The sequence below is a fragment of the Anser cygnoides genome, chromosome 5 (genome assembly GCF_040182565.1).
Source record: "Anser cygnoides isolate HZ-2024a breed goose chromosome 5, Taihu_goose_T2T_genome, whole genome shotgun sequence".
Taxonomy (NCBI): Eukaryota; Metazoa; Chordata; class Aves; order Anseriformes; family Anatidae; genus Anser; species Anser cygnoides.
Genome location: NC_089877.1, coordinates 4576315 through 4601687, shown reverse-complemented (window position 1 = coordinate 4601687; position 25373 = coordinate 4576315). Strand labels below are relative to the sequence as shown.

Genomic DNA, 25373 nt, shown 5'->3' with positions numbered 1-25373 from the left:
TCCAGTTCCAACCCCCCTGCCATAGACAGGGACGCCACCCACTAGATCAGGTTGCACAGCTTCTCTGGGCAACCTGTTCCATGGCCTCACTACCCTCTGAGTGAAGACTTTCCTCCTAACCTCTAATCTAATCTCCCCTCTTTTAGTTTAAAATCATTCCTCCTGCATTCACTGTATGCCTGAGCAAGAAGTTGCTCTCCATCTTTTTTTATAAGCCCTCTTTAAGTATTGAAAACCTGCAATGAAGTCTTCCCAGAGCCTTTTCTTCTTCAGGCTGAACATCCCCAGCTCTCTCAGCCTTTCTTGATAGGAGAGTCCTAGAGCTCCTACCTTACAGAAGAGGTCATGCTCCTTCTAGCCAGCTACGCTCAGATTGAGATACTTTCTACTTTCCTTTTCCATTTGCACTCTAAGCCTCCATGTAATCATAAATTATTTAATAAGTATCAAATTAAACTCAAGAGCAGCTAAAATCTGGATCTTTGATTAATGCCACACAACATAACAAATATTCATTTGCTTATACTGACCTTCACTCCTTGCATCTGACAGATGTAGCATCTTTCATTGTTTTCTATAAAATGAACAACTTTTCATCACTTTATCTGCATCATGGAATAAAACAAAAAGTCACTTACTTTGCTGTTTTAAAAGGAACTCATGTCCACAGAACATAAATGCAAATGTAAATATGTATTTCTATTTGTGTGTATATATGCATGTATGTACACACACACACACACACATATATCAGCATATGGAAAACCACCCTATGAAAAAACTTATCCTGCTACAGGATTCTGTAGTCTAAACCTCATTTTCTGGATAACTTCAGAACATTCATTTTCTGTAGAGACAGTTTTTACATTTATTTTTAAGAAAATATGAGAAGACAAAGTTAATCCTCAAAAATTCCCAGAAAATATTTTGTGTGAATTTTTTCATATGACTATATGGCCCCCAGAGAAGTTGGCTTTCTGACCACATTCATCTTGAAGACTTTAAAGAGAATTTGGATGACTAACACTACATAATGATGATATATTTCTGATTAGTTCAACAATATTTCCAAGACTTCAGGAAGGTTCGTTTGCAGGTCTGTAGGTATCTTATTAAGGTTTTGCCTAGATTAAAATAGTCAAACTCTGACTAAAGACATTTCAAGTGTAAGGAAAATTTGCTCTTAAATATTTTAGGCAGTGCAATAAGATTTAAGTACATCACTAAGGCTTTTTAAAATATCCTTATTCATATGACTGTGCCACTTGAATGGGTTAATGTTTAAGAATATTTAAAACATTATTTCAATTCCTCTCCCAGCTGTAAAGGGGCCTCTAGATTACTGTATTGTCAATGGGATTTGTAGAATAGCAGCCAGAACTAACATGAAACTGAACAATAGCAAGATTGTACTTCTCAAGAAAAAAAACTGCAACCTCTGGTAAAGCCTTTGGCTGCTATATGAAGATTGATCCCTTTTACAAAATTCTTCTGAATGCTTCTTTTTTTTTCTTTTTTTTTTTGTCAAACCTTCATGTTAAGCTTTTAAAATTGCCTTTTTTTTTTTTAATTAGGTTAAAATTGAAAAAGAATTTTACTTGAATTATTAAAAGCAATTTATCAACTTAACTAAAAGCATATGACTGTAAGAGAATATGAGCAACTGTCCCTGAAGAAAAACAGTTTATTATCAATATTAAGGAATTCAGTAAGGTGCTTCAGTGTTATTAAAATAATGCTGTCTCTCCACAGAGAAGTATTAGTTAGGTGGTGAGTTTAATTGCTGTTTTCTAGTTTTCAGAAGAGCTTGTCATAAGCAAACAAATGTTCAGAAAGATAACTCTTCAGCAGGCAAGAGTCACAAAGCAGAAAAAAAGAGGTATGCAGACAAAATCAGAATTATCCACAGGGCTGCAGCTCTCAGCTGCCTTGATAAGAATGGAGAGAAGGCACCTCTCAAGAAGTTTTTGGAAAAAGTAAACAAGTCCACAGGATACTGAATATAGGCAACAGACACACAAGTGTAATAGGGACCATGGAGCAATCTCCAAGTGAAGACAACATGGTTCGATCTTCAACAGGAGAAAGCACTTTCAGTGAGACCTTTGCTCTTGCATGTACTTCAGGCATTTCCTGGCTCTTGGCATCCTACATGAAACAGACCTTCAGTGTGAAAGGAAGGACTGAAAAACTGCTGCAAATAGCCATGGGACATCTGTTCGCTTGGCTGTGACTACAGAAGTATTCTGAGTAAAACTAGAATTTCTTTTGTCCATTGAGACTGGATTCAGACTAAATAGGAACACACCATCTCTGTGAAATGTCATGGTGCCCTGGGAAGGGGGAAAACAAAAACAAAACAAAACAAACAAGAAAAAAATACAACACAAAACAAACAAAAAACAACAACAAAAAACGAGACCTGTTTGGTAAAATCTTGTGCAGAGGCAAACAGTACCTAGAACTGCTGAAAATTACTGGACAGTGAGGAGGCATTTCAGGACCTTGGGACAATTTGTAACTGACTAGGAATACTGCATACTTCTAAAATTTCTATTTCTCAGCAGCCATATTTTATTCTGTTGTTCACAGCCGAGATCTAGAAATAGATATATTAGAAGTAGCCTCAGAATCTTAACAAAATATATAGTTTGTCTATTGACACTCACCAGTGAATGACCTGGTGTATTTATTCATATGCAGCAAGACCCTAGAAAACAAAGTAATGGTTAAAGAATTTTTAACAGATTTGTATCATGACTTTTCTACAAACTAAAGAAATTTTTGATTTTGAATAGCTTTTTAAAATAGCAGTTCGTGTCTATTTGTGTTTATTTTAATTACAATATATGGCTAAAACAAAAATAGATTTTCTATAATAAGATAGGTAAATTTTTACAAACTACCTTCATTATAAACATTGCCTGTTTAAGATTTTTTTTAATGAAAAGTATATCCATACTTCTTAAGTGAAAGATGCTCTACCTAAAAAATGAGAATTAAAAAGTCTGAAATCCTGATGTCAATAAAAGCTCTTCACCAAAAACATGTTTTAATTATTAAATTTTCAGAAACCATTTCAATTATTAGTCCCACCCCCATCCCCTCAATTTACAACCTTCAAAACAAAACAGCAACAAGCATTTTTTTTTCCAACCCTCTTTTGGAGGTTGGGAGCAAAATTAATGGAGTTAAAATAAAAGAATGGAGGTGCCATTCTCCAAATAAAATTAGGGGTTTTTCTTATTTAGGCAATTCCATACCCAATATTTCAGGTATTCTAATACTCTCTTGCTGCTACACCCCCAAGATCCTAGTAAAGGGACTTCTGCTTCCTTCACCAGGAACATTTTGCCTTCCTTTCAAAGTAGCTCTTCTTTCTCCTCTCCATTATTAAGAAATTCATGGTGCATTAATATCCTCCTTCTGCTCACCAAGATTGCAGTGCATATGTTCTGTTTTCATGTTTAATAGGATAAACCATAGTTAATGTATCATTAATATACAGTCCATTTAACGCTTCACAGATCAGTCAAAATTAATCATTGACAACTGCAAGAACACACAGATGAGATAAAGTTCTAAACTAATAAGGTGGAAAACGTTCAGTGTATTTTTGACTCTTCAAAAAAAAATCTGCTCTAGGTGGTGTAATGAAGTAAGAGAGAACTAATCCAATTAGAAAGGCATTAGACATATAAAGAACACTACCTGGAAAATCCTAAATTTCTAATTTACGTTATTTCAGATATGCCAGCAGACAACAAGACTAAGCTGCACTACCAGCATGTGAGCTTTGCTCTGAAGGCTTTAGTGGGACTTCTGTAGAAACTGGACCTGAAATTAATAGGTAGATTTGACCAAAGAAAGATCTTTTATACGCTTAACAAGCCAGTCCTTAAACATGTACTTACAATGAATAAAAATCATAAAAATACCTCTGATCCAAGGACATTTTCTTATTGATATACAGAGTGTTAAAAGTCAGCAAACTATACAAGGTGATCAGTGAAGAAATCAGGACTTCAAGAGGATAAGAGAAGCAGTGAATGTATGCTGCCCAGAGCAGGAGGGTTGAAACTAGATGATCTTTAAGGTCCTTTTCAACCTAGGCCATTCTATGGTTACATGTAAGTGGCTCTTGAATGAACTTGCCAATAGACACATCTATGGAAAAATGTTTGAACTGGGCTCTTTTTTGCATGAATGCTGCAGCTGAAGATGTGCTTGGACATGAAAGGCAACCATTTCAGTTAAAACCATGTCAGATTAGTAACTGCATAACAATCTACTGAGACATTTTCAACACATAACAAATATCACAGGGACACAAACATGAAGAATACAGTGATATATCTTAAAGCTTGTATATTTATTAATATTTATTTTCTATATATTATTTTTAAGTGGCCTCAAATGAGATGAGAGGTGTTAGGGAACCTAGTATCATACAAAAAGATGGAAATGAACACTCTACCCCTGTAACTTTTAGACTACATAGGAAAGAGACATAAAAGAAGAATAGAAACAGTTATGCACATTCATCTGATCTTTGGCAGCACAATCCAGAAACTCCATTTGAGTGTAGTGACCAGCATTTTGGTAGCTAGAGTAAAATGTTTCAAAAAGGAAAAATAGACAGGATTTGAGTATTTGAGGAGGAATATTCGACAGATGGTGATAACCGTGCAAATGAGAAAACACAATCTCTTAGCTTCTTGGTGTTAGGTCAAGAGATCACCTTGATACAGACCTAACAGAGCAATGAGACAGTATCAGCAAACACATTGTAAAACACGCCAGTCTTAGGGTTCAGACGTTGGATTTTATCTTTCAGTTGCTTTCCATGGTATTGATCCAAGCAAATCCCGCATCTCTGATTCACTCTAAAGGCAAGCATTAATCTGATGTTGACATCAGGTAGCAAGGCACAGAGAAAATTAGTAACACAGTTGTGAAGCACCACACATATGTCATCTGCAGTGTTGATGGAAAGTATATTCTAAATTCAAGAAAGGGTTGCTTATAGCATGTCATTGTGGCTTCCAATAGGATGGCCTGAACTACCTAGAAATAGACTTCACTAATCAGCCTGTTACCTGTGATGCTGTTAGGTCCCAGCCTCTGCCTGTAATGAAGGTCCTCCCTTACTGTAAATCTGTGGTCCAAGGCTGGTAGCTGTCTGGTCAAGTGCAGAAATTCAGAACAAAAATGTTGACAAAGTTCTTTGTAGCTATAGAAATGCTATTGACTGTCCATACTCTGTTTCCTTATGACACTAATCATGGAAAAAAAAAAAAAAAAAAAAAGGCAGTACAGAAACTTAGAGCAGTCCAGCTACAGATATATCCAGTAGATTCTGTCAGTCTGGCCTACACTTGGCCTGAAGTGATAGCACCTATGAAGTGGCACATTAATGGATACTGCATTTAAAATGTTCCTATATTACTCTCGTGGTATTAATTTATAAAAGCCTCACCTCATCATCTCAAACAGCTAAGTGCAAAACTCCTGAATATACCATTTCTGAAGTTCTCTTGACCTTTAAGAGCTAGTAATATCAGATTTGCCTATAACCATAACAAAGTTTTTTATGACTTTGAAGAGGAACATCTTCACACAATTTTTCAGTTCTTTCCTTCCTTAAGAAGCTGTTTAATCACACTCTTGTTTTAATGTGTCTTTATGCAGGAATGCATTTCCAAAGAGAAATTTCTAGAAGTCTTACTAGCTTCAATTTTGTATCTGTTTAACGTCTATTTTCTTTTTTCTTTTTTTTTTTTTTTCATCTCTTATTATCTAATACTATCTTTAGAGCTAAACATTCTGAGTTCAGGGAAAATATTTATTACTATAGTAGTAATTACCATGATATCTTTAACACTGCTTTGAAGCCAAAGCAGACAAATTTTCCAGATGGAGACAGGACAATAGCACAATAGCAGTACAAGACTACTCTAAATCAAAGTTGGAAATGTAAGAGGAATTTTTTCTTCTTGAAGCTCAGCTTATTACTTTTGGGGAAATAAGGGATGCTGGGTTTGAGAGTGGGTTTGTTTGCTTTGATTTTATTTATTTATTTATTTTCCTGGTGAGCGGTAGCTTTCCTGGTGTACGCAATGTTTTGCATTAGCTCCACAATATTTCACATATTGTCCAGGATAGCTCACTTTGGAGACTATTCTGAGTTAGTGTCCTGTCACCTGCTTCCATTCTCCCTCTCTTTAAATGCTTTTTTTTTTTTTCTCTCTAATAAGTAACACATAACATTATAATGGTCTGAGCTTGATGAGTTGGTCCAGGTATTCCTTGTTTTACAATACCAACAAACAGGAGGAGTCATCTGGTACACATCAAACAAGAAGATAAAGTCTCACTAATTTCAAAGGGAGAGTCTAATGTTGCAAAAATTTCTGTTTTGATGGCAATTGTATTTCCTACATAAACAGCACACAGAATATCAGCTGAAAAAGTGTCTTACTTTTATCACCAGACTGAATCTGGAATTCATCTCTCAGGACCTGAACTAACAGTTCGATGTCGAGCTGCTCAGGCATCTCCTCTAAAAAAATCATCAGGACTTTTTTTCCATAACCACTGGAAAAAAAAAAAAAAAAAAGCAGCTCCAATGACATTATGTATACTCTGTCTTGGGCATTCATCCTCAAAGAGGAAAATGGCCCACTTCTTTCTGTAGTCTACAGAAAGTAGACTGGCCTAGACTACACTTACAAAATTAAACTTCAAAGTAGATAAGAATCCCTCTAGAGTAAAGAACACGACTTCTACTCCAGATTTTCTAAACCGTTAATTAGTCTATGTCATTTCACAAAGTTTGTGTACTTTCAAGGACAAGACAATCCTGGACATGATCAGCTGTGCTTCAGGGTACCTAGTAATTTTCCTGTTTACCCATCTCTAAAGATAGGGTGAACGTTTGAAAACACTGATTCGTATTACTGCTACTCCGAATAAAATTATGGCCTTTTTAACAATTAAGCAATACAAAAGCAAAGAGCCATTACAAAGGGCATTTCATCTTGCTTTGGAAGTGGAAGCCTGTGTGAACAAGTACACTGCTTACCATGCAAAGCATACTTCTTAAACTTTCATGTTTATCACAGAATCTTCCAAGGATTTTTGTTTTGATTTTTACAAATTTTATTCTTATTGTGAGATGGTATTTATGTGTATTTATGCACTACAACTCTAGTGTTCTAATTCTAGCAAAAACATTGAAACCTGGAGGTTAGCTCTGGCACACTGACATATAGCTTCAAAGAAGACTTCCCTAGTTGATTTGACCCATTCCATTATAATGCAGGTGAAAATGCACATGGCAGTTCTTGGATCTTTTTAGATGTCTCTTCCTGATTTATTACAAACTTTCCCTAACCTAAAGAGCATACATAATGGACATATCTTGTTAGGTATATCCTTCCAAAACTACTAAAAAGATTTGTACGTGATGTGACTAAAAATTTGAGTGAACTGTCCTGTACACTGGAAATTAATAAGTTACTTTGAAGGTATGCGCATTGTCAGTTGACATTCTAAAGGCTATAGAGGACATTGACGAAAGCTAGTTAAAAAGTGGTAATATCTAGAAAGCTTGAGGAGAAGGGTACAAGCAGTATACCTTTCAGTTAGACATTAGTGACTCAGGTGTTCGCAATGGTAATAGAAAAGGTACTGCATTAGACATATCACCACCCCTTTTAAGCTTTTAGATCCATTTTAATTTCTCTCTAAAGCAAATTAGCAGTATTAGGTCCATGACATTTGTTTTTGCACTATTATTCCATAGGTACCCTTGGGCTCTAAGCTCACTAGAAATATTAAAACTAAAAGTCACTCATTGGCTGTTGAGATTAAAAAACAAAACAAAACAAAAAAAATTGCCAGTGTTTTGTGTCTGTATTTCTTCTATTGGTTTCCCCTTTTTACTTTGATTCAGTGATTGTTTAGCATGGGACAGAGCAGTTCATAAACTCTTAGTTACAAAGTCTGCTTGTAAGAGTACCAATACCTAGAAGTAGGTTATTATACATGTTTTCTCCCAAGTTTTCTGGAGAATATCCCAGTTCTTCCCCTTGTGTGAAAAATAAGCATACCTTTTGGTTGCAAGTGATCAATAATATGTTTATTTAAGAAGCTATTTTTATTACTTAGTTTCTCAAAAAATAAAATAAAATAAAATAATCTCAACAAATAATTAACAGGACCGGAAACTGGAATTTAACTCTTCTATTATGATAACTAGCAATTAATACAAATAACACTCCCATGCAGCAGAAGTTTGTCACAGCTATATAAAAGAGAGACTTAGGCCCAAGAGGAAGCTAGAAAGTAGACTGAAGGATTTCTGCAAAGCATGCATTTCTAAAATACATGACATGTTATTTTTGTTCCTGGTTCTTTATCTGTCAAGGACTGAAACTATTCACCCACTTCACCACCAGATAAGCACTTCCAACTCAGATGAACAAATTCACTCTACATGTAGGTAAGTCATCCAATTTACCAAGACATTATCTTGTCCCTTGTAGATAAAAATATTATAAACAGAACAGGTCAGACAAATAACATCCCACATAAATGATTCATGTACTAAACACACAAAACATGAGAAAAAATTTATTCTATGAATAAAATGCCTGGGCTGCATAAATCTGTAAACAGTTCAAACTAAAGCCAAAATTTGAACACATTTTCCAAAGTCATTAGAATGTAAATCAGTTACAAAGAATCCTGCAGTTCACTGCATGTTTGTCTAACATTTCTAAAAAAAATATAAAATGTAAAACTTGCAGAACAATTTAAATGAAATTACAACATTTCTGACAAGCATAACATTCAGTTTCCAGAATGACTAAGCTAATATTTAATTTACATGCACTCTCTATAGGTTAACGAGTCCACAGATACTGACCTATACATATAGATGTTACAGACACCCTCTACCTTACTCTACAAACTACATAGTAATTAGTATATTGGTCCTAATTTTGATCCACAGTGTATGCTTTAGCAAATATCTTGATGTGAAATATTTTGTTTCATACTACACTGATGTTAAACATGATTATTCTGCCTTAAACCATTCTATTTTTAATTTAAAAATTGAAAGGTCACTTTCAAAGCAATCACTGTTGATTCAGAATTCAACCAGCAGTAATAAAATAATATTTGTTTTCTAATGACATTTAAATTCCTAATGAATGAAGGGGAAACGAAGAGGGATGAGTATTTTCTCATAAAACTTATCATATATAAAAATAAAGTGCGTAACTTTAAGTGAAAAATTCATGCCTAGCAAAGATGGTTTCAATGACACTTAAGTGATAGCAGGTCTGAACAAGCTCTTTCAATACGTATTTTTCTGCTAAAAATACGAGATCCATTTAAATGTATCTTGCTTCTGTAAACAGCCATATTCATAATATGAACACATAAACACACAATATGGGCTACGTACTTACAGGTTAAGAGTATCTGTAGTCAAATCAATTAATCTGGATTCACATCTTTGTGTCTGAGAGCAAATTAGACTCCTTCACTGCTACTGGCCTGCTCACTGAATATTTGACCTGTTTAAAATGGCTTTAAAATGTTATGGGTCATAATGGCATTTTCTTAACAGCTACTTTAATTTACTTTACATGTATGGACACTACATTGTATGACACACTAATGCTGAAAAAAAAATCACACTTTTTTGTTGTAGCACTTTATCTTAGGAAAAAAAATAAAATAAGCTCTTATAAAATATCTACGACTATTTCTTTTCATTAATTTCTAATTCAACTTTCAGTGGAGCAAGTATTTGTTGGAGAAAGGACACAATCAAGAACAGTACTATATTCACTATTAACATCAGCAAAAGCCAGGTGTCACAAGAACAATAACCAGGTTGCTGCAGAGCTTTTAGACCCTCTTTTCAGACTGCAGGATAGATTAGCATGAGAATTGATAATGTGCCGATGCCTAGTGCATTCATTTTGTTTTTCTGTTTTTAAAGACTTTGAAATTACTAAGAGACAAATTTACTGAAAAATAGTATTATGATTTCCAATTGCAGCCACATTATACTTTTCTGCTACACTTGATTGTACTCTAAAATTATTTTTATGCATATGAATAAATATATAAACAACACTTTTATAACAATCCCTCTACTAAAAAAATGGGGACTAGGGGATAAACATACATATATATTATATAAATATACATACAAGTGTGTGTGTATATATATATATTTTTAATCTTGCTACCATCTCATGGCTTAGCTGCACTTCTAAAGGACAAGGAATTAGTCTTTTTGCCTTGGGTGTGCTAAAATTTCCCTGGTTTTATGTATGTTTTTGATCTATGAGCAACAGCTATCCAACAGACCGATTCACCCTATGCTCCCTTTCCACAAGAGAGACAGTTCCATTTGTGTCAGCATAACACATCTGTAGTCCACTGCCGCTTTCCTAAATAGTATCAAGTAAATAGTTATTTGGATCCCCTAATTTTACTATATTTTAGTGCTCATAAAGCAATTCCATTGTCTTGATGATATTATCTCTGCCTTTTTCTGAATGTACATGCCCAAAAGTATATATTTTTTTTCTTTTTAATGAGATTTTAACATCACCTATTATGGGATAATACGGGATAAACTCTACCTTGTCTACAAACAAATAGTTTCTGGTGTTTGTTGCAGCTAGCAGAATAAGGTTCAGCCCAGCATATTCAGCAACATAATTTGATGTGTTGTATTCTGTTAGGGATTATCAGCATGAAAACAACAGGACCTTATTAAGTTCATTTCTTATGAGTTTTGACTTGTTTACATCAAGAATGTTGATTTTACAATTTAAAGCATGCATGGTTCATACATGCATTTCTGCTTAGTGAATAAAGTGTTAATGTTGGTTGCTTGTGTAATATTTTGAACGCTGTACAGTATAATACATCTTTACGATTTCATACATTTAAGGAGCTGTCTCAAAGTACGCAAACAAAGCAGAATTATCTCTGCTCTTACTAGGAAATCACATCTGTGAAACATCTGATTCAATGCTTATCTTTGAGTAGTTGCTTATGACAGAGGTCACTGTGTGTTTTCTAATGTTTTTAAAACTTCAGTTAAGATAAAGTTCATAGTTAAATGAAAAGATCACTAGGAAGAAATGTTAAGACAGATTTCTTAACCCATATACTCAAGGGGAGAAAAAAAGTAGCCACCATTTATCACTGCTTGAAGCAGGACAGATTTCTCAGACAAAGAAAATCTGGAAGGCAATCACAGTTTAGCAATTTCCTGGTGCCTTTCATCTAAACACCATGTAATACTAAATAAACATTAATGAATTAAGTTGCTTAATGTATCTACAAAGTAAGTACTGTAAAGAAGTGTACTTACTTTTTTGGCAGATGTCCTAGTACCTTAAAGTTGCCTGATCATAAAATGATCCAGAGCAATAATTGTGAGCCATCAAGTAAAAGTTACACATATTTTCATAATCTACAGAGTGTTTTGTGAGAAGCTAGGTGGAAAACAGTCTCAAGATATTGATGGTTGACCAATTTTAAATGTATATCGTTTTTTGATTAAAAGAAAAAGTCAAATTTTAAGAGGACTGTTTATTTTTAAAATCAACTCTATTCTTTATTTTGTTATCTATTTGTAAAATCTCCTTTTGTCACCTCCAAGAGCCCTTGAAAGTCCTGTTTCACAGCTTTAGAATTGTAAGGCTAGTTAAAAAAAAAAAAAGTGGAAATTCAAGTTATAATTATCTATTCTGATTATTTAATATATTTATGCAAGATTATTACATAAAAGTAATAGCTTGAATATTGAAAACACATCTGGATATACTCAATTCCAGTTCTTGGAATACTTGGAAAAGAAGGGAAATGATCGATGCGTAATGATCCTAAATCTTATGTGGATACTTTCTTACTGATGACATACATTTGATTTCTTGAAGATTTTTCTAGAATTCTTTCAATTTCTTTAGGAAATTTCAGTACATGCAAATAAAATAAAAGTTGTCTGCAATTATGTATTATATAATGCACATCATTATATAGCTTTAAAATGTCCTCTAACATCATTACAAATCAATATTTGAAAAAAAAAAATGTTGTTTTTTCCTCCCCAGATAATCAGTTATTTATTTTCATAATACTATTAGAAGATCACAAAAATTAAGAACTGGACTCAGACTGTAACATCCCATTCATTTCAAAGTATATACTTGCAGTGTTAAGGATCATATTTCTTCTAAAAACAAATGCCTCAAATTAACACATTTCTCCAAAAAACTGCAAAATGTACTAACTGTAGAAAAATGTCAGCAATAAAACATTATTAGAAACATTTAAAAAATGAGCACCAAATTCTTGGCTTTGTTATCTCAATTCAATTCTACTAAACATGACAACAACATTTTGTTAGATTGCAATGATAGTCTCTTGACATGTCTTGGTACATCAAGAAAATTTGAAAAAAATTACCTCTGCAAGCCACTGAAATAAATTTGCATGTACCACATGTTCATAGTTTTAAAATAAATAAGTCATAAATAACAATAGGACTAAAACTAAATAAAATTGAATATGTATTATCTTATTGTATGTGTATTATTTTTATTGTTTTTCAAAGGATAGCTTGCTTTGAGGTTTTTGGCTCACATTTATACAAAGCTCTCTTCCATATTTGTGCATAACAGGAAGGAATCCACAAGTCTGGGCTTAACTAGCTGCTGAAAATCTGAATCTTCAAGTCTATCAGGACTCATAACTGCCAGTCTTCGTAAGGCTGCCTATAAAAAAAAAAAAAAAAAAAAAAAGGGAATACTGTTAAGCTTCGACAAAGTCTTCATTGCAGGAACTCATAGTAACAATCTCCAAATAACATCCAGGACTCAAAACTAAAGAATTCAGGTTTATGGACACTTTTGCCAAGCTGATCTCTCACTAGTGTCTTCATCTGTCAGATGAACCTCCCCTCAAAATCAGCTATTAAATGACAACTCTTTCTAAGCACATTACTCTCAGACATTAGCGGCAAGAACCGTTTGGTATTAAAGGAAAGAACACACGGGCAACAGCTAGAGCACTTCTATTGTAAATGTATCTCTGATTTGCTGCATGTCTGTCACTCCCTCTGTATCTCAATTCTGTTCTCAGCTTTTGTCTTAATTTTTGTCTGACTCAGAAAGTGTCTGCCAGTGGATTTTTATGCAATGCCTATAAACAGATCTTTTAGACAGAAGTGTAGTATAAAGAAGGAATTTGGGATCCATTTGGAAACAAGTAAAACTACCAGTTGTTAGGATTATGAAACTGCATAATACAAATTACTTTGATAATACCGTTGTGTTTAACCTCTCCCTTTCTAAGAAATTACTTGTTTTTCTCAACAGAATAAAATATACAACTACATACCTTCTAGCAACCTGACACTACAGATGCAACTGAAAAGCAAGCTAGTTTTCTTCAAGAATAAAAACTGTCTTCAAACTAGTAAGGTCCGATAGTTGTGATCAGCTATCCTTGCACTGTTTATCAATGCTATATTAACAGAAGAGTTAATCACCTGCTTCAAAGTACACAAAAAGTAAACAACTAAGCTAAAAACACCAAAAAGATACAAGCATTTGGACCTCAGTGATGATATATATGAGCCTGAGGCAGTATATTTGTCTCGAGTACAACATTTTTGCCACATTATTCAGAAAAGTGCCATTGTGCAGTTGCTAAACTATCCGGAGAAGTGCTGAGGTGGACAGGCAGGTAACGTCTCAATCAATAGATATGAATTCAGGGAATGTGCAGCACTAACTCAGTGAGACAGGGCAGTAGAAAAGTCAGTCTTGTTTGCTGCCATCACTCTGTGGCCTCTGCTCAAGCCATAGAAGATTAATCAGTATTCTCAGCACACATGCAGAATAACCATAGTATTTCTTATGGTCACTTTCAAACCCTCTTCATCATGAATGAGTCCTGCTTAAATGAACAAAAACTTATCCTATACACATACAAAGCAAGCTAGGTCATTGTAGCTTTGATTAACACCAAGATTTATTTTGGCAATACAATAACATTAATATTATATTAAAAAAAAAAAACACACACACACTGTCAAGCAATATTCTTCACCCATGTCCCCAGAGCACTTTCCTCTTGCAGTATCCTACATGAAATTACTTAACTCCAACAGCAGGCTGGGGCTCACAGTCTATGTGGCATAGGGCCAGCAACTAGGATTTTTCTCCTAAGCAGAGACAGTGTTAACCTTCCATTGGCCACTCCTTGGCTAAGCTCTATGTTGTCTTAAAGACTCAAATAGGAAAAAAAAATAATAGATTATAGTGAAAGCAAATCTCCATTACTCTCTTTGGCCATTTTATTTAATTATTTGTATATATATTTATATGTATGTGTGCATGTGCACAAAGAAAGGGCTACTACCTCTGTGATTCAAGGCTCATTTCAGCAAAGATATCACCAGAGAATGGAATTTAACAATTATTGACACATTAAATTACAAAGTTGAGTGCTCAACAATATGAAGTTGAAGACATTTTTTACATGTTCACCTAAAACTTCAATTACAGGAAGAATAACTAACACTGTACACGATTATACTTAAGGGGAAAAGCAGGAGGCCCTGACATGAATTTAAAGCATTTTTCATTTCATTTAAAGCACTTATTCATTTCGAAGTCTAAAGGACTGGATTTTATGCATTTTGCAGGATAAGCATGATAAAAAGGTACCTACCAGACATGCCACTAAAACAGAATCACTGTTATTTCTTTCAGTTGGTGATCGGCAAAGTTTAATTAGGCGAGGAATACCTGCATGCACAAAAGAATATTGGGATAAACAATTCAGAAACACAAACTACTTATCTGAGATAAAAGGATAAAAGGCCTTTAACAAAAATGTTAATATTTATCTTCCTTACCAAATATTACCTCTAATGCCAAGATGGTATCCAAATACTTAAGATACTTTCCATGGAGCTAGCACTTCACAATTAATACTTGTAAATTGTAAACAAAGAAATGCATTGTTTTTAACCTTTGTTGCTCTTTCAGAATGAAAATCATTATTCCACTTCTTCCCCATCTATCCTCCCACATGCCTTTAAAAAACTCCAGCCCAAAGAAAATGTTGCCTCCCAGTAGATTCAGCACATCTGAACCTGCTCGGGTCCAAGTTTTCTGTTCATTGATGGATACTGCACAAGGGTTTAAGTAAAGGAATGTGGGAGGTAGCACTGTTAGTTGTCACAGTCTGACACACCTATGCATTGAGTGGAAGCTGCATCTCAGGCTCCTCTAGGAAATGAACCAGAGGTTCATTTAGCAGAACCTCCTAACCCTCTGAACAGATTTTATAGGGAACCTATTCCACAAACTGTACCAAGTGAGGCTAAAAAATAAAAAGAGCTCCTCCTTGACAGTTCCTCCCTCTTTTTCAGTCTCATTAAGCTAGTGAGACATCCTTACAGCTGAGTTTTACAGCTGCATCTGCCACTTCAGGGTCTCGGCTGAGTCGTGCCAGCGTAACCGCAGATTTCTGTTGGACTCGCTCACAAGCAGCAACTTCTGCTGTATTTCCTGAAGATGACCTTTCAAAGAGCATTTCCATTAAAAGTTGAATACCTAGAAGAATGTAAGAGCCATTGTTAGCCTCTTTCAAAAATAAATAAATAAATAAATAAATAAATAAAATCAGTCCAAAAAAGTAAAGAGAAAAAGCGAGTTAGGTAAATAGAATTACTGCCTGAATAGTACATGAAGAATGCATAACTGTGGGCTCCAACTTTGCCATCAGTATTTAGGCACATCTGATCTGTGTGAAGTTTGTTTTCACTAAGAAACTACAGAACTTCTGGAACTAGAAAATGCACTAGCTCTTCCCTCTTCCATTCAGGCTGCTTTGAAACAGCCTGACTGGAGTCCAGTAGTTAGTATTTTAAATTGGCTAAAAAAATATTTATGAAAACAAAATGAGTTCTTTATTTGCTTCTAAACTAACCTAAAGCTAATCATTAACCTAAAAAACAGTAGGAACATATTTCAGGTTTCTACGTGATGTTTGAATTAAAAGAAAATAAAAGGTGTTTGGTTTTTTTTTTTTTTTTCAGTTTACATATTTTTAAGCGAACTTTTAAAATCTTCTGTCTCAAACTATTTGAAGTAATCTGCATTCTAAAAACCCCTGATAAGGGAAATGATGAAGTTCTGCTTCTCGAAGTTTACTATGACTAGTCTTCATTTCAGAGGAGACAACGTCACCCATATCATTTTTTTAATTTTTTTTTTAAATCAATTTACGGTTGCCTGTAAGACTTGATACTCATATTGCAGCAGGACAAGACCAGATGAGACTGCACTGATTTATCTTTTCTAAATTATTTTAAATGTAAGGACAATTATGTGCTATTAAACTCCATATGCCATTAGGCATTCAGATTACTTTAGGTAGCATCTGAGGATTTTAACAGTTGGAACATTTGCATAAACAATTAAGAGAATTAGCACCAGAATTACGCAGCTAGATAATAATCAATTGACATACAAGAAAAAAAAAGTCAAAGTTGGGTAGAAAACCCATCGAGACTCTGTAAGATTTGAAGACCGCTCTCGGTAGCACATACGTAAACCTGGCTTCTGACCAGCATCTAATTATTTTAGTGTTAGTCAGACACAGAAGCTTTTATACACAAGAAGAGTGCTAACCCTTCTAGAAAGCCTGGGGGAAAATGCTTCTGTGTGGACTTGCATGATGTGTATACACAAACTTTACTTTATCACATACATACTTCCATTAATTAAATGTTTCACTGAGGGAGGACAGGACAGAACACCTCTGTTTTCTTTTGGAAAGAAGAACAGGCTCTTAGGCACTGTATACTTCTTTTTTATTTTGGTCCAAGTCAGGCTTACAGCTCACCAGTGGTGTGAGTGCGCACAGATCCAATGCAATCTGTGATGAATATTAAACAATTTGCCCAAATTGTTCCACAGTTATTTGCAAATGTTAACAGCAATGTCCTGGTCCTACAAAGCACAGCATGCTTGGCTGTCCTTTTATGATCTTTCTGCACTTGTGGGAACATGATCAAATAGCTGTCAACAAAGCAGTTCATGGTGTGCTCAAGGAAATAGATACGCAAACTACATAATCAACTTGTTAATCAAAAAGGAGTGCAAAAGTTTCCAGGACATATCCGGATTGTAGGTGCTAACAACAGAAAATCAGGAAAAAATATAACTTGAACAGAAATCACCAACAGGGTATTTTCTACCCAATCTGATAATTACAAATACCTACAGACCTGAGCAAGTCAGGGTCTTACCAAGAGTTTCTGGGAAAGACTCCAGGGAGGGAAATTTCATGCACCGGCACCAAGATGTCCAGAAGCACCCACCCAACCTCTAGGAACACAGCGAGCATGCTTCACCAAGAGCATGACAGAAACCAGCATATGGACCCAAATTACCCCTCTCCAGGACTGGCCCTCCACTCCCATGGAACAAGGACATTGTGTAAGAAACCTACGTGCTAACCTACCTGTCTTCTCCCCCTACTGCATTGCTTTCTACATGGGACAGGGAGGTCATATAATTTGTAAAATTGCACGCATCTGTGATGGAAGTGCTTTGGTATCAAAATCTATTCAACCTCCACATTTTCATTTAGTCTCAAACAGCAATACGTTTTCACACATAAACACACCTTAGCAAGGATATCAGATGCACACTACCTCTGTGCACACATGGATTCCATCTAGCAAATGATCCTTGCCAGTTGTACTTGTATGCGCAGAACTCAAATTTTCCATTGAAATATGGAAATAATAAAAAACTAAATCCAATATTACATGAAATTGACTATTTCAAGATCCACTTTCTACATGGATGCTGAAACCCATTGTCATAAGATTCAAATAGATCCAAACTCAAAACCTCTCCTACACAAACATTAATTAAAACACTGTGGAAGGGATATGCCTAGGACAGAAAAGATAATGTTTGTGAAGCTTCACAATAATTGAATATCTCCAACTGAAAGGGGAGAAGAAAAAAGCTTACAATATTGCTTGGCCATGAATTTGTTGGTAAGTGTATTAGCAAGGCAGTTATGTCTTCCACAGAATTATTAACCTAACTGGTCAGACTTCTGGTGGGCCCATGACACCTAGTTCTTTTTAACATCATGAATTTCTTGTAATATGATATTTAAAGGACTGGGGGGGGGGAGACAACTGCTCTTCAGTAAGAAAAACAATATATCAAAATTTGTACCTCTGAATACCTGTGAACAAAGGAACAGAAACTATACATGGCTCTGTATCAGATATCTTCCAATGTGTAAGAATTGATACCTTATGCAGTGTAATTATAAGAATAAAAAATGTTGAAACACTTCCATACTACCTTGCATTGTGCATCTACAAATAAACAGCATGTACATACACGCAAAATCAGCAATGTGGCCTTACATGCAAAGCCTTCTAAACCAGTGGTAAACTATTTCAGTTACAAGGAACTCTCCCAAGGACTCATTCTGCACCCTGCAGCAATATGCAATATCCAATAGAGACAAGATTCAAAGTGAAGTATTATTAGTGAAGTCTTTCTCCTTTACCTTGTAAATAATCCTTTCCTTTCAAACATTCTCCACAAACACATATAGAATGTAATTCAGCCAAAATACATACCATTTCCTTGAATGATTTCTGAAGCACATTGGTCCAAGACAGACATGTTTGCCAATATTGTTACCACCTGTTATTAAAAAGAGAAGGAAATACTAAGTATGGTGTTACATTCACAAATACTAAATACCATTGTGATTTATAAAATTAGTATGGCAGGAATATGGCAAAATCAGTAAAAATTAAAAGCGTTCTTGTAGGAGAACAGTCTATTCCCACCTCTGATTTCTCAGGGGTCTCTTATGTAAGGCTGACAATTGAAACCAAGACAACAAGAAAAATAACGTTTCTTTTTCTCTCACTCCTATACTCATGCAGAGAAGTATGTCATAGAGTTCTATACAGCAGAAGAATTGTTTCAGTGGTCAAATCAGAAGAAAGAAGATAAGCATTTATATATATATATATAAAAAAAAAAAAAAAGGGAGTTCTACAAATAATTCAGCCAAGAGCTGCCCTTACTCAAAAGCCAGACCTGTGGTCCCATTCCAGCACAGATAATGCTCACAGGACAGGTTAAGCACTAGCACATACCGTACATTCAGTAATGGTACATTACTGTTACCTTTCTGCTTCAGGGTTTGGCTTAAACTTTGAGGAACACTCACAAAGGATCTGAAGATTTCAGCCATAATTCAAATGATAATTTAAGGAATATTTTTCAGTCTTAAAATCTTATTAACATGCATAGAGATTATGTGCATTAGAGCACTGTCCAAACCAGAGCTGGTCCTAAGAGTCTGTTTACACATTTCCTGAGCTAAGATCAAAATTAGGTTTTGCACCAAAAGAAGCAGGTTGTGAAATCACAACTTATGGAATTTCTTATCCAAAATAGTATTAACTGTTTTCAAGATTAGGTGCAATGCAGCTTGCTTTAAATGATGCAGCAGCCATTGACAGAGCCTGGATCATGTAGACCTGTTGGCTTTCAGTCATTACCTTCACTGATATTGTATAGTTTCTATCATAAATCCTGCACAATAGTCTTTTATACTTTAGTCTTCAAATAAATCGCTTCCTACATGCAAATACATCTCATTATTAACAGCACATGTGAGAGACTAAATAATAAATGTGACATATCATTATAATACAAAGTAGAAATAATATTCTTCCTTAAAATGTTCCTATTTTCTTGTTGAGAAATACTGATCAGCCTCAAAAATAATGATCAATTTGAGAACTGGTTATGACTTAACTGTATAGCATTTGCTCACAAACAAGCAAACTTCTTAGACAGATGTAAGTAGATCAAATCACAGTTCTGATCTCACTTTACCATTTTAATAACAAGGATGACTCATTTTCAATGATGTGACATGAAGGTCTTCCACTTTCGAAGGCAGTGTTACAGTGTCATCTCTCTGAATAAATATATGTACTTAGGATGCAAATGAGTTGCTGAAACTCTAAAGAGTGACAGGTAGAAATATGGTAACTCAGTCTATGTCTATGTATTTATTCCATATTAATTATTAACACTGTTTCAGGCAGAGTGTATATGTTTTCTCATTCTAAATTATATCCTGTTAATGAAAATTACTTCCTCTATGCAGAATATGTACCTCATGTGGCTCTCTAAGCCACAGATGAAGAATTCAATTAACTACAATTTGAATATGTGCCAATTATTCCACTGCTTCAAGTTATTTTGTCTAATAAGTATTTTCATATGTAAAAATATTTTGTGTATATCTTTTGAGACCAAAAATTATTTGAGTGATGGTTACATTTATACTTCAGACTCCTTTGTGTTGATCACACAGCCCCTTTATTTTTCAATGTGTTTATGAACTAGTCTAAAGGTTTTATATGTAGCCTTGTCCAGAAAGGTTTATGTAAGACCCTTCTTATCAATAACATCCAGGTTTTACCTAAATTACCTTTTAACACCTTAGGATTCTAAAGGCAGTTAAACTATAGATTAACTCACTTCATATGGATAGATTTTCTTTCCCCAAAATGTCACATTTTCCTGTGATATACACAAGGTAAACATGAAATAGCATAACATAAACACATAAGAGGCAAGCTGAATAGAGCTGACTTTAAATTTTATATTTCTCCTATATTTGCTTATTTTAGAATTCACTATATATGCAGCTTACATGAAAATTTCCTCTGTAATAGAGACCAGAGTTCAAGGAAGTTTAATTCCTTGATGAACTCTCTAGGGGAAAATAAACTTGTGTGTAGACTCATTTTGCTTTGAAGAGCAACACTTCTTTGAGCACTGGTATTAATGAAGCAAGATTTCCTTTGGATTTACAGTTGATTGCAAACCATAAACAGAACTTTTCCAGCAGCATCTCTCCCAATGTAGATTCTTTTTGTCTAATGATGCTTAGGCTCTTGCTGCAGTCTCTGTCTAAGCCTTTCTTTTCCCATTATCTGTCCCCAAATTCCAAAAACCCTTAGGCAAGTGTCTCAAAAAAAAAAAAAAAAGAAAAAATACTGTGAAGCCCTGATGAATTGTTAAACCAATTCAGATGTTACTGTAAAACATGGAGCATACAAAGATAAAAGCTATTGCCATGGGGAAAATAGATGAAAATTACTAGAAAAAAAATGTTGATAGTGAAAGAAGTGAAAGAATTTTGAAAGAATTGAAAGAATTTTCAATTATTTAAGAATTAAAGTGAAAATATTTAACATGGGATCTTCTAGTATTCCACTGCAATATTCTATATAAATTTCATTATTTTTTAAAGAAATATCTTGAACAAGACTACTCTCCAAGATTATAAAGGACTGGCACCTGTGCTGGTTTAGGATTCTTGGAATTTCTCTGGATTCCTAAGCCACGCAATGACCTTCTAGGCAGCTTAAAGTACAAAAAAGAGGCTGTCCTTGACAATAGCACACACAACCTCTGATCATCTGTTGTTGCAATGACACCAGGGAGAAAGTCTATTCTGAAGCCCGCAAATTACACTAACCCTAGCAATATACTGAAATGTGAAATCTGTAAATGTTGTTTGTTTGGTTTTTTTTCCCAGAAAACAAACAAACAATATTGCTTCATCATATGTGGATTGTTTTTAATATAATACTTGATCTCATAATCTATTTTCAATATGTATGATATGTCCTGGAGCTAGGTCCTGACCCTTGCATCTGTTATTTGTACAGATATTGCAGATCCCTCCAATAGACTAACCCAAGCTAAGTCCATATTCTGGTCTCTGTTGTTCAGACTGATCAAAAATTTGAGGTTCTTCTCTAATGGCAGGAAGACTTTTGATAAACCTGGTGACTGCAGCTTTCTCTGCAGGAACTGGTAGCCCTAAAACCATGGGCAGATGCTAGTTGCAGAGTCAGGGGTCTCAGAGTCTAGATCTCTATTGGATGCACTAAGGAAAGATGCAGAATTCAGCCTTCCAATTCATGGGGTGCATTGGAAAAGAGTTATAAAAAATAAGTTAATAAAAGAAATAAAAATCTATAAACCTTGTTCTGTGGTTAGATGTGCCATCAACATGACAACATTAAGTATTGGAAGAGAAGGAGAAACTCTTGCTGAAAAATTCACTTGTTGCTAAACTATTTGAGAATACTCCCATATGGAAAGACAGACATTTTTCTGATGCTGCTCGGAGAAGGTAAAATGACTGACCGTACAATTCAGATCTTTCCACTTTGTCACTAGTTTAAAACTATGTCTGTTATGCTGTGCCTGAAACCACTGGTCTGTCTTTCTTTCACGCTCAGAAGAGAATAATATGCTATATTCCAAGGTAAAGAAAACACTTAGGACAGTTTTGGAGGAGCTGAAAAGTAAAAATATATTGTTGCATGTTGAGAGAGAGAATTCAGATATGCAGATCCCATGCAGGGCAAATTAAGTAGTAGTCTACATCCAGATTTATGTTCTAAACTTATGAAAGTTTTTAAAACTCTATTTGATTTTCACTGAAGAGCTTGCTTCTCTGTAAAGGAAAATACATAACTTTTACAAAGCAATGCTCAGGATACAAGCAGAAAAACAAATTTGGCTACAAAGGACCATTACAACTCTAAAGCTGACTTCCTGTATTCACAGTATCTTTCTTCCATTTATGTGACTACTTATCTCTTTAAGATATATTTAACTCAGTATCATTTTTAAGCAAGACGCTGTCTTGATATGATGATATAGAAAATGCAGAACCTGCCATTTCCCTTAATATTTTTCCCCCCATGTTGGTTGTAACTGCTTAGTTTTAATTTTAATATTTGTTTCTTCTTGTTCTTTTTTGGTTTGGTTTGGTTTCATGGCTCTTTTTCATTCTTTCTTTGTCACATCAAGAGCTTAGCTTATTTACCTGAGTTCAGTCTTGCAAGTTACCTCTTAATCTTTTTGGTAAATTACACTATGTGAGCAATTTGGTTCTTAGTTTTGCTTAGTAATAAATTGCCTAAGACACATTTGTGTGCCACAACATGAAAGTTGAATAATTCCAGTCAGTCTTGCATAGAATCATAGAATCACAGAATCATAGAATATCCCGAGTTGGAAGGCACCCATAAGGATCATCAGGTCCAACTCCTGGCACCGCACAGGTCTGCCCAAAAGTTTAGACCATGTGACTAAGAGCACAGTCCAATCTCTTCTTAAATTCAGACAGGCTTGGTGCAGTGACTACTTCACTGGGGAGCCTGTTCCAGTGTGCAACCACCCTCTCAGTGAAGAACCTCTTCCTGATGTCTAGCCTAAACTTCCCCTGCCTCAGCTTAACACCGTTCCCGCAGGTCCTATCACTGGTGATAACGGAGAATAGGTCACCTGCCTCTCCACTCGCCCTCGCAAGGAAGTTGTACACTGCGATGAGGTCCCCCCTCAGCCTCCTCTTCTCCAGGCTGAACAGGCCCAGTGACCTCAGCCGCTCCTCGTATGTCTTCCCCTCTAGGCCCTTCACCATCTTTGTCGCCCTCCTCTGGACACTCTCCAGCAGTTTCACATCCTTCTTGTACTGTGGTGCCCAGAACTGCACACAGTGCTCGAGGTGAGGCCGCACCAGCGCAGAGCAGAGAGGGACAGTCCCTTCCCTCGACCAGCTAGCAATGCCTGTCAACCACAACCCCCAGATCCCTCTCTGCGGGGCTGCTCTCCAGCATCTCATCGCCCAGTCTGTACGTATAACCAGGGTTGCCCCATCCCAGGTGCAGGACCTGGCACTTGCTTTTGTTAAACTTCATGTGGTTCGTGTTCACCCAGCTCTCCAATCTGTCCAGATCTCTCCGCAAGGCCTTTCCACCCTCATCCGAGTCCACAACTCCTCCAAGTTTGGTGTCACTGGCAGATATGCTCAAAACACCTTCTAGTCCTACATCCAAATCATTTATAAAAACACTGAAGAGGATTGGCCCTAAAATGAAGTCTTGAGATACCCCACTAGTGACCATCCGCCAGCCAGATGTGGCCCCATTTACCACAACCCTTCGAGCCCTGATCGTCAGCCAATTGCTCACCCATCGTATGATGTTTTTGTTTAGCTGTATGCTGGACATTTTGTCCAGTAGGACCCTATGGGAAACTGTATCAAAACCTTTGCTGAAGTCCAAAAAGATCACATTAGGTGGTTTCCCTTGATCGACTAGATGGGTGATCTTATCATAAAAAGAAATCAAATTTGTTAGGCAGGACCTACCCCTCATGAACCCATGTTGGCTGGGACAGTGACTACATTGTCCCCCAGGTGCGCTTCAATAACTTCAAGGATCATCCTCTCCATAATTTTACCAGGCACTGATGTGAGACTGACAGGCCTGTAATTGCTAGGGTCTTCTTTCTTACCCTTCTTGAAAATTGGCACAACATTTGCCAGCTTCCAGTCCAATGGGACCTCTCCAGATTCCCAAGATTGTTGAAAAATAATTGAGAGGTCCTGCAATGACGTCCGCCAGCTCTTTAAGCACCCTGGGATGAATTCCGTCCAGACCCATGGACTTGTATGGATCCAGGTGGAGCAGCAGGTGGAGCAGCAAATCCCGCACACGTTCAGGGTTGGTTGGGAGTTTATTATTCCCACCATCATGGTCCTCCAGCTCAGGGTACCCTGGGTCCCGAAACCCGTCATCAGTGTTGAAGACAGAGGCAAAGATATGCATGATATGCACTACTAAAAACAACCAGTAGAACAGGCCTCTGAGGTTTATCCCTGTATTCACCACCCAGCTGTTAATATGTGTTATACACTGTCCACCTAAACTATGTCACCATGAGAAGTAAAACACAAAATGCTAGCAAGAGAATTGTCAGAAATGCTTCTATTTTAGCATCTCTAGAAGAGGCATCAAATTATCAAAATCTTAATATGCACCTACTCCCACCAGGATTAGCATGATTTTTCACAAGGTTAAACTGAGACTAATGAGCTCATTTTCAGAACTTAAAAAATATACCTAAAATTAAGAGGCATTGAAAATTCACCTTTAAATCATTTGCTGGTGAAATAAGTATTGACGTTTTTGTTATTTTTGAATTTCGCAAGGAGGCTCCCATTTAGATCCATGGAAGTGTTCTCTATTTAATAAATAAATAGACTTAAAAATAATGGAGATATTTCAGACTTTCAAAAGTCAATACAGCATCATATTGTTAGCCTCACAGTTGCCCTGGAAATTAAAAACCTGACTAAAATTCACTATTTCTATA

At 35.7% G+C, this 25373-nt stretch overlaps 1 protein-coding gene across 10 annotated transcripts in view; it reads right to left on the bottom strand.

The window, feature by feature from the left end:
* Positions 1-6630: 6630 nt before the first annotated feature.
* Positions 6631-25373, bottom strand: part of INSC (INSC spindle orientation adaptor protein) — a 145239-nt gene continuing 126496 nt past the window's right edge. For 5 of the 10 annotated variants that reach the window (XM_013177806.3, XM_013177805.3, XM_066997436.1 and 2 more), the window contains exons 10-13: positions 18737-18803; positions 15516-15671; positions 14782-14858; positions 6634-12818 (exon numbers count right to left, since the gene is read on the bottom strand). In XM_013177806.3, the coding sequence (XP_013033260.3) occupies positions 12690-12818; positions 14782-14858; positions 15516-15671; positions 18737-18803 (429 nt within the window). In that variant the 3' untranslated portion in view covers positions 6634-12689. Of the gene's footprint in view, positions 12819-14781; positions 14859-15515; positions 15672-18736; positions 18804-25373 lie in introns of all 10 variants that reach the window. The other 5 variants (XM_066997437.1, XM_066997434.1, XM_048070192.2 and 2 more) reach the window with 3 other exon arrangements.